Source organism: Lytechinus pictus, chromosome 7, assembly GCF_037042905.1.
Source record: "Lytechinus pictus isolate F3 Inbred chromosome 7, Lp3.0, whole genome shotgun sequence".
NCBI lineage: Eukaryota > Metazoa > Echinodermata > Echinoidea > Temnopleuroida > Toxopneustidae > Lytechinus > Lytechinus pictus.
Window position 1 is genome coordinate 9345925 of NC_087251.1, and position 10848 is coordinate 9356772.

Here is a 10848-nt window from a genome sequence, read left to right on the forward strand (position 1 = left end):
GGCGTAGCCGAGTTGAATTGATCAATATTTCATCTTTCGCCGAATGAAGTATTCTGTCCATTGCAAGAATGAAAAAACATTCATTATTTGGTATATATGACACATAAGAACAATTTTTTTTTTTCATATGAAATTCATGAATTTCGATGCAAAAAATGTTCATGCAGTGCGAGTTCGGTCTGTTGATTGTTACGTCATTACAACGTATGAGCTGCAGTCTCGATGCGCGAGTGCAATGGACAAAATCGTATGGATCCAAAATTGCATGATGAATGGATCCAAAATTGCACGGTTGATGACGTCATTACAAAATGGGCTGAATGAACGCTATCAAATAACCAATCAAATCACAAGGATCTATCTAGGTGTCACATAATCTTGAATACTTGATGCTGTTTAATTAATCAACAAAGGTAAATTAATGAAATATCATTGATTGCACTTATGAGGGAACTCATGTTTGGGGTTACATGTCTGATAAATGTAACCAAATCAAATTGAATATGAAGAGTGTATTTTAGAAAGCATGCAATAATGATTTTTCACTCTTGTCAAATACAAAATATAAGTAAAGGACGGACGGACAGAGGAACCAATAATATAATGCTTCCAGCAATCATCTATGGTGGACAGAGGCATAATTACATTGTTCAAGAATGCTACATCATTCTTCCACACAATACAAAACTTCTGTTTACCTTTTCATAAGAGATGTAAGCCTATCAAACTGAAGAGGTCTAACTATGGTGGTATTCCTGGTGTCATATACCGGTTCCTGTATCTCCATCACTCTTTCATCCTCTTCAATTAGTTCTACAACCTTCATTTCTTCCTCATCACATTCCACAACAACTACCGCTTCTCCTTTATCTGTTTCCATGGTATTGATTATCTGACGTTGATCTGCAATTATGAATACATTCATCAAGAAATTGATTGTTAACAAAAATAAATATGATTAAGCTTGAGAGATTCTATTATCTTAGGGGATTATTTTTGACAAAGAAACCACTATATTATTCAACTAATGATATAAAAACATATGCAATGTGATTGGAGTGACAATACCTTGTGTTCCATATTTTGGGGAAATTCACTCTTTTTTAACGACATAACAATCCATCTAGTGACATCGTGTGTCAACTTCCAGCTCTCTTTACAAAAAAAAAAGATTAAGATGAAGACACCAGGCCTTAAATTCCAATATTTTTAGGGCAAAGCTATTCCTTCCTATTATGCACAAAAATATGTAAGGTCAATTACAGGGGCACCAAGTCCAATCAATAGGGAATACATGGCCTTTGAGTGATTTAAGCCCTAAGACACTACGACATACCTATGGGGAGACTATCCCATTAGATACTGTGTTATGTCATTTTCCTTTTTGAGATATGAGTAATGTTACCCACCATCATCATCTTCATCACTTTCCTCTGTGCTGTCTGCTGCTGATCCTTCCAACTCAATTTCCTTTTCAACATCATCATCTTCCTCCACTTCCAGATTCTCTTCTACACTCTCTTGCTGCTCCTCCTCCAGCCCTTCCTCCTCTTCTGCTTCAGCCTTCTTCTCAACTCTTTGGTAGGTATGTGCATCAAAGTCTCTCTCATTAGCTTCCTTAAAACGGGATCTAGACATGAGACCAAGAGGTCTGACAGTCACAGAGGCTTTTGTTGATGGTTTAGGAGCAACTTCAGCCTTGCTTGCCTCCCTCACAGCTACTGCAAACATTTTCTTAGGTGCTGCTTGTGTCTTGCTGGAAGGCTCTTTGTCAGCTGGGATAGACCTACAAGTGATAGAAGAGCTCTAGATATCAAATATAGATCCTGTCATGCTACTTTTAATGTATTTCTTAATAGGATACATTTAAATGAGACGGCAGTGTGGACGTTTATTAAGCCATTAAAGAAAGCAAATTCTTAAGAATAACTTGACTATGGCAAGACCAACTCCTATCTTATTTGCATTAGCTGATTTTGAAATATGTAGAATTTACAGTTTTACATTTTCAGGGAAAGTAATATACTTTGCCTCAATGTAAATGAAATGATAATGGATGAATGACATTGTTGGTTGTACCTGCACAAGGCCATGTTGTGAATTGTTTCATAAAATTGAGCAAGAAAACACATGGCATTAATAAAAATTTTGTTTGATTTTCTTTTATTATCATTCAAATCGACCTGTTGTACGTGCAGACTTGGCCTCTAATATCTGATGTATATTCTATATTGAACTAAGAGAACAAACTTTAACCTTGCTTCTACAAAAAAAGAGAAGCAATCATTTTGCAAAGTGAAATTTTGGTGTAAGGACTGTAACCATATTGAAACTAATTCATACCTAGCAACTATCTTCATAGTTCCCGACTGGCTAGCAGATCTAACAATCATTCTCCTTGGTTCTGCAAATTGACCTGCAGCTGGAAACACACTTGTTGACTCCTGCGCTTGTGTCATAGCTTTCTTCAACAATGCCATGCTGTTCTGTTTAGTCTTTGGTAAGGGCTGTCTGTGGAAACAAAAGCAATTATTCAAATATTTTATTTCCATTAGATGTAATATCAATAAAACAAATAAGGCAGAAAGCAGAATTGGACACAAAGTAGAGCAATACAGATGAAATCAAAACAATGCTATTATGATAAATTGATTACATAGAAATGCCAGTTATGGTAGCAATTATATAAAAATGTGTTTGAACAAATTCAATTAATTACCACCTCATGTTTCTGTTAGTAAAATATGTGCCAAATAATTTTGGCAGAAAATGTGAGAAAATATAATAAGGCAATCCATTCAGGTGTAGGGTTTTTATAAAAGCAATAATAATACACTGTCCCACATGTACTTATCTGTGTTGGTGATCTTCAGAGTGATCACCTTTTCAGCATATAGATTTCACGATTTATAATATACGATCTGGTGACAGCTAACCTTGATTTCATGAAATAATTCGTCGGCGGTCATCCCAACAGTCGTATAACACATATGACGGTGCAAACCCATTTCAGAGATAATCGACTTCAAAGTTTACTATAATTTTCACACTTAGTTCCCCAGCCTTACAACATATTCATTGCTTGAAAAATACATGGTTGGAAAGACCAAGAAAATTGCTTGACATTGGTATCTTTATTTTTACACAAAACTAAGGATCCGAGAAAATATGGCAAAAGAGCTACATGCTTGTAATTTCGGTTTGAGCGACTTAGATTTTCCCTGTACAAAAAGGCCATAGGGAAAAAGCGATACGACGTTTTGACTGACCGCGATATCAATACGCGCGATCAGTCAAAACGTCGTATCGCTTTTCACATGCAAAGTCAATGCAGTGCCCAGTGCTGATACGACGGTTTCGTTGACCGCGCGCATTGAAATCGCGGTCAGTCAAAATGTCGTATCACTCTGTTACAGTACACGTTTCCAATGGGATTTGTGTATTTCATTTTAAATTTGTATGGCATCGCCATAAAAATCCTCTCATATCTTAGAAAATAAAATAAATTGCTGCCTAGAAATTTAGTTAAGAATAGAGAAGGACTTGTACTGTCATTTTCTGCAAAAATCTCAAAATCAATTTTTTGACCAAAATTGACTGATAAGACGGTCCGAATGACCGCCGACGAATTGTTTGCTACAACTATTTCATGTATTCCCCATGTTTATGTAAAAAATGATTTACAAAAGTAATCATTTATGAAGAATACTAGAAACAAATAGAAACAAACTACATTAAGGTATTGATTTGGCAAGCCTGTACCTTCTTCGTGGCTTGACAGTGCTGGCTACTCTTTTGACCACTGGTTCATCATCAGAATCCTCTTCTTTGCCTTCAATAATTTGACCAATGACAGACCCTGGACCTGGCCTTTTCATGGATACAATCTACAAAAATAAGACACACAATTAAAATCAGTTAACTCTTTGAGTGCTTCATTTGCACCATTATACACCTGTGGACTTTTTTTCATTTGTAATGAATGTATTTACTGTACAATGCCTATTTGCTCTGGGATAACCAGATTCTCTGTACTGGACTTTCTATTATCCAATACTTTTAGACATTTAAAGTTCTGTATACATGACATGTATGATTAATTATGCAGTTATGCATTCATTCTTTATTTCAAGTCGAACATAAGATCATAGTTTATTGGTCCATTTTACGTTTGGTGTAAATTGATCTCATTTATGACCTACTAAGGAGGTGCTTCTAAGGATACATTAACTTTCATAAACTCTAAAGGGAAATTTTTTTTTATTTTCTAGAAAAAAAAATCAACATATCCTTGTGAGGTAAAAATGATACACAGGAAGTTAAAAGGGATGGGGAGAAATCAATAAGCCCTCCTCATCATAGACAATACCCAGGTTCTGAGTTTGGGTCTCTAAAACAGTTAAAACGACATTTGCTCCTGGGACAATTGCTCTAGGCTTTATTCCTTTTAAGATGTTGGGTAAGGGTTAGGGTTACAATAGGGTTTTACGTTAGGTTTAGGGTAGGTTATAGTTTTCAATCCAAGATTTAATTTAGTCATTCAATTAGTGTGTGGAATTTACAGCAGAACAAATGTCACAGGAGCAAATGTCTTGGAACCCTAAAAAATTGTATTTTTAGTTTTACATAGGTTAGCTTATAAAAGGGAGATCCCCCCCTAAAAAAACAAAAACCATGACATTTTCAATATTTAGTCAAAAGTTTCAAAATCAAGACTTACTGGTACTTTGACTACTGTTGACATTGTAGTGAAGGTCCTTCTCCCCTCCATTTCTGTTTTTCTTTTGATGGCAGGAACACCAAGGCGTGACTTGACTGAGCCTCTAGCTGGAGCAGACTCTGGACTAACTTTAGCTTGCATCCTAGAGCTACCTCCACCCATAGTAACAGTGATGGGAAGAGAATGCTCCCTTGTTGCTTTAGGTAACACTTTGACTTCTTTGGCTTTCTCTTTGGGTGATGTCTGTGGTTGCAATGCAACAGTCTGGACTTTGACCTTGCCTTTCACTTGTGTAGGCTTTACAGAGTCAGTAGCAGCTGGTTTCTTTGCTGCTTCACTCATCTTAATCTCTTCATCCAAGAAATCATTAGTGTCTGGGATGAGGGATATTACAGGTTGAGTTGAGGAAGGTGCTGGTGCAGACTCTGAAGAAGTTTCTGTGCTTATTTTGGGAGCAGCCTGTGCAGGTTTCTGACATGTTTCATTAACAGGTTCACTGATCTGGGTGACTTCAGCTAATGGGGTCATTTCATTTGGTTGTTGTACAATATCTTTCTCAGCTGATGATTTGCTCCCTTCTTCATTGTCATCTGCTTTGCTCTCACTTGTAGACCGGTGTTTCTTATCTTTCTTTTCATCTTTTTTCTTACTTTTTTTCTTCTTGTCTTTAGATTTTTCTTTCTTCTCCTTCTGTTCATCCCTTGCTGCTTGGAGCTTATTGAGGACACCTTGAAGCCTTAAAAGTAACAATGATAGAGGCACAAGAAACATATATATTGGCATACATGCAGACTACAATCTGGCTCCCATCCATTCTATAAAGCATTGAGTCTGACTATTCAACAGTGCTAAATTAATTTCTTGTTACCTTTTACAAAATATACTTGAAATAATATTATAATCTTGAGCAATAATTTGAATCCTTGTATAATTTATAAGAGTAGGATATTCACAGTACTGTAAAAAACATGTTAAGACTGCAACAGAACAAATTAGTGAAAATCAATGTAATATTCCACCTTATACTCCTCCTCTTTAACATGAAATATAATCAAATGAATGTCATGCATTCATCTATTATTTTCAGTTTCTAGTCACTTTAATGCAAGTGTACAATATAGGAGATATGCTTAATCTTAATCTTAATAAGAGGTCTTTTTCAAATCATACCTTGATCATTTATTCTTCAATATAAATGACAAAATAAAGTAGTCAAATTCTTGTTATCTCAATCTGCAGAGATTGATATATAAGATTTAACATAATTTTGACATACAATATACATCAATGAATAACCATTGAGACTAACATATTCCAATAATATGTATGATTGTCTTTGAAGGCAAATTTCAGTGTACTTGTCTTTCAGCAATTTTGGATGGGGGGGTCATGAAAATTAGCATAGGAACTAGGAATTTAGGATTTGGATTTATGATTTCACAGACTCCCTCTAATTTATTGATAAACTTCCTGTATTTATTGTTTTTATATTATATCATATGCAATGTCATTGGAATACTTCTTTATTAATAAAAAAGTTATTATAATACTTTTTTTCGATGACATAACACAAAAACCAATTTGAAAATATTGCATTTTGACTACTTGAATTTGATTTTAACTTAGTTTCATATTACTAGAAAAGTTTTGCAAATTATCTAAAGATAATCTTACCATCCACAGAATTTATCTGTGTTAGTACCCAAAAAGAGAGTAAGATCATCTTTCATCTGTGCTTCTGTTTTCTTGTTAGCAATCATCACCATGATGTAGTCTGGTAACTCTTCATCTGCAATAACAAACATACCATGAATTATATATTTGTTTTCTCCATATAGATTATTATTATATGATTCAATATTTGGCTGAAATATTATCAAAGTCTATTGCACAAATTAGTATATTAGAAAAATAAAAGAATTCCTAACTGCATGCAGTCAAAATGTATAACTCTGCTTTTGCCATATCTGAAATACACTGCACACTTCACAATTAAAAAATTTATACATATCATTATCTAATCAGATTGTCTGTTTAACAAGCATTCATGAACAAAGACCCTGTTCTCATTACCAACCTAAAACTAGTTTACTGGAAACTAGTTTAAGAACGGTCGAAGCGGTCTTGGAAGTGATCTTCCAAAACGGTTCGGAAAAACACCTAGCGATGTAGTTTTCAAGATTGCTTTGCCTCGTTAAACTGGTTTTAGTGTGAGGACACAACCATTCTTCGGGAAGCGATCTTCACACATTTTGAGCACGCTACTCCACACACTGTGTGTAGAATATCTATGCTGAGGTTTCAAATTTTATGCAAAACATGTGACCCCCACTGAGAGCGTTCCCTAGCAACAAGGCCATTTTACGTGAAGGGTTTTGAAAACCACTTTCGGCTGATCAAATGGGAACGCTAGCAAAGCGATCTTCCAAACTGGTTTCCTGAATTGATTTCCAGTAAACTAGTCTTAGAAAGTATGAGAACGGTGTCAGAGTTTACTTCTGAATTATGTAGGCCTATTGGCGGGTGTCTTGGATGTACTTATTCAAACAATGATACATGATCTCTTTGGCCTTTGACTTAGTGACTCTAAATTCAGATTTGATCACTTTTGTTTATAATGCTTAATATGATCCATCTTACAACAAGTCCTTATTCGAGCATATAATGACCTCTATGACCTTGACCTATGACCTAGCAATCCTCAAAACTAATCAACTCAACCACACTCCAACAACGTGTCAAGTTTGAAGTTGATCCATTGAACAGTCTTGAATTAAAATACATCAATGAGACAAGTTTTATGTACATAACACCTGTATGAACTTGACTTTATGACAGCAAACTCTATCCAGATCTCCTACATGCATACTTATAAATACATGGGCCTAACCAAAGTATCTTAAATGGCTTTTTAGTATTTTGTGCATTATGAGACCTTTGACCTTTAAACCCCTAAAACCAATCAGACCAAATTGCATACATGACCCAAATTTGAGCTTGATCCATTAAGTGGTTCCTTATTAATTGCAAGAATTAAAACATACAGATGGACATCCAGTGTATAACGGGCGAAGGCACAAAAGCATTCCAGCTGAATTTACCATCTCAATGCTTTGTATATGTAGCTTTTGAACAATGAATTGTTGAATAACATTGTGCCTGATTATATTACAACATTCATGCAAATATTTTGCAGTAAATCCACTGATGATGAATACAAACACTAACATATTACTTACCAACATAATTTCCCAGGTCAATCAGTTTAGCTCTTATGGCTTCCTGTGTTAAAAGAAAGAAAGAAGTTCTGAACAACAATCTGTTTTCTGACTAAAAAAAGCTGAATAACATATGAATATAATTCTATTGGTAAGTATCTCTAGTGTCATGTCCACTGTTCAAAACATTGTGCTTATGAAAATACCAAGCTCAACCATGGCAAAACTAACAGGCATCGGTTTAGTACAATGGTAATTACCGGTATGTATATTATAGTATTTCATCAAATAATCAAAAGAATGGCGCATATGATGAATTTGAGCAAATTTATAAAAATAACAATGGGCTAATTAGCATAGCACCACCATCGGAAACCCAGAAAGAAGATTTGCAAGGACTGTCTTTTGTTTTGTCCATTTATTATGAAGTGCAGTATGAGGCGCCTTTTAAATTTAGCTTGTTTTTTTTTAACTGTTTTTTTTAATCCACTTTATACATGAATACTACATCATTTTTGAGCAATAGCTTTTGTGTACTTCAATGGACAAATAAAATATGTTTGCTGATAATTACTTTAAAGGCCTTATACGGCACATCATAAAATAGCCAGGAGGCTCCTAGAGACTATTAATCAGTCACTAACGTTAGCTTTCTCTCCACGAAGCCAGGAATTGTGCCTATATCATGTACATAGAGATTTCTACTTTCCCTGTAAAAGTTCTAGCCCTAAATCATATAAATGGGCAAGAACTTCATTATAGAGAGAGGTAGACGTTTGCCGCCCTATATATGCGTCTCTAAGCTTAGCTACCAACAAAGAGGGCAAGATGACGGCATAAACATCAGTAAGTTAAATCTCATCTTCTCATAATTTTTTTTTTTTTAATTCATATTGTTTTAAAATGTAATCAATAATGTATAAATGTTGGAAATTAAGTTCCAGCCCACTTACATGACTTACAGCTAGAACTTTTACAGGGAAAGCAGAAATCTCGGGGGGGGGGGGGGGGGGGTTCAATTTTGCCTGTCCTCTACCCACATGATATAGGCACAATGACTGGACCTGTGGAGAGTAAGCTCACGTTAGTGAATGATTTTTACTCTCTTGGAGCCTCCTGGCTAACGAAAGATGGTCCTTGCAAAGACCGTTTCGTGCAATCGGCCCATGGCCTAGCCAAGAGGCTCTAGAGAGTAAAAATCATTCACTAACGTATGCTTACTCTCCACGGAGCCAGGGATTGTGCCCAATTCATGTGCATATACCGTGGTCAACATTGCAATTTTCGCCCACAAGATTTCTACTTTCCCTGTATAGAGTCTGCTGCCATCTATAAGCGTCTCATAGCTTAGCTACTAACAAAGAAAGAAAAATGGCGACGTAAACATCAGCAAGTTTTTTCTGTTTCTGTTTCTGTTTATGGTAACTCCCGTAAGAACTCGGCAGGACAGCATTTTGCTGGTAAACGCCAAGCTGGTATATAACCAATTACCTAGGAAACATTTTACATCTAGGTTAATCAGTCATAGTGGCTGACGTTATAGACGACAGATATCACTCTCGGGCCTTTTTATCAAAGTGGAGACGACATCTGGCAGAAATATATTTCTTTTTTTTAATATTTGTTTAAGAATGAAATCAGTTACATGATTTTGGGCTAGATCTCCTACAGAGAAAGTACAAATCTCAGGGGCGAAAATTGAAATGTTGACCGCACTATACTTATGGCAGTGAGTCCAAACTTCGCGTCTGACCATACTTTGCGGAAGGTGATTATCTAAAAAACTAGCCATTATCCTTAAAATCTGACAATGTCAACGTGAAAAGTGACTTAAAATTACCCTTTGGCATAAGTTTCTTTAGGATGGGTTCAGTATTCATGAAAATATTGACAAAAGATCGGCAAATTTGTCACCGTATGCGCCCGTACCAAAGAAATCTGAAATTCTGAACAAGCATCACGATATCATCATTTTGCAAGCAGATAGGCCTATAATAAAAAATGTGAGTTTGATGGGGTAGGCCCAACCGACTGATTCCATAGCACTTTGTCGTTAATCTGATATAAATCTCTCACCTTTTGAGCTTGAGTTTTTGTTTAAATCTCCACAAAAACTTTGGTCTGCAAAGTTATGCCACCCATGCATTCGTCGATCGGGATAGAATTTTGAGATCGAGATACCGCGAAACCCGTTGACCTACTTCACATTTTTGTCAATGATTTTATAATAGTTCTACAATCCTGCCGTCAATGTGGTAACTATTTTTTAAATTTGTTTTGTATAAATGTGGAGCGTTGTGGCCCAGTGGATTAGTCTGCGGACTTTGAAACAGAGGGTCGTGGGTTCAAATCCCAGCCATGGCATAATTTCCTTCAGCAAGGAATTCATCCAGTGTGCTGCACTCGACCCAGGTGAGGTAAATACATGTAGGTACCAGCAGGAAGTAATTCCTCAAAAAGCCATGTGCACCTGATCAATAGGTAGCCTAGCTTAGCCGGGTAATAATAGCAGGGCCCGCTGGGAGAACAGTTTCGGAACTGAAGTGGCTACCCTGGGTAAATATACTGTTATTATTAATTGTGAATATTTTGTGAACAAATTGAAGCCTGATTAATATTTTTGAAATGTCCTCGTAGTTTGGACACCCCATCATACATGAATGGGGCACAATCCCTGGCTCCGTGGATAGTACGCACATGGTATTGAATGATATTACTGGCCTTAGCTACCTGAAGACACGGACCAGGCCGAGGACTGAGGTAGGCGATGTTTGGAATTGTAAATTGTATCTTTGTTTTTTTGCTGATGAAGTCATTTCGGCAAGAGTTCCAAGGAAGTTTTAACACAACCTTGAGTTAGATCCAGGTCATACGGTCTTAATTAGACGGATATTCAAAAAATATTATGAA

At 36.1% G+C, this 10848-nt stretch overlaps 1 protein-coding gene across 1 annotated transcript in view; it reads right to left on the bottom strand.

Moving 5' to 3' along the window:
• Positions 1-8002, bottom strand: part of LOC129265014 (zinc finger CCCH domain-containing protein 14-like) — a 29878-nt gene extending 21876 nt beyond the window's left edge. The window contains exons 1-7 of the mRNA XM_054902991.2: positions 7960-8002; positions 6395-6509; positions 4721-5456; positions 3763-3887; positions 2344-2511; positions 1410-1786; positions 699-903 (exon numbers count right to left, since the gene is read on the bottom strand). Coding sequence (XP_054758966.2) covers positions 699-903; positions 1410-1786; positions 2344-2511; positions 3763-3887; positions 4721-5456; positions 6395-6486 — 1703 coding nt within the window. The 5' untranslated portion in view covers positions 6487-6509; positions 7960-8002. The remainder of the gene's footprint in view (positions 1-698; positions 904-1409; positions 1787-2343; positions 2512-3762; positions 3888-4720; positions 5457-6394; positions 6510-7959) is intronic.
• Positions 8003-10848: the final 2846 nt, after the last annotated feature.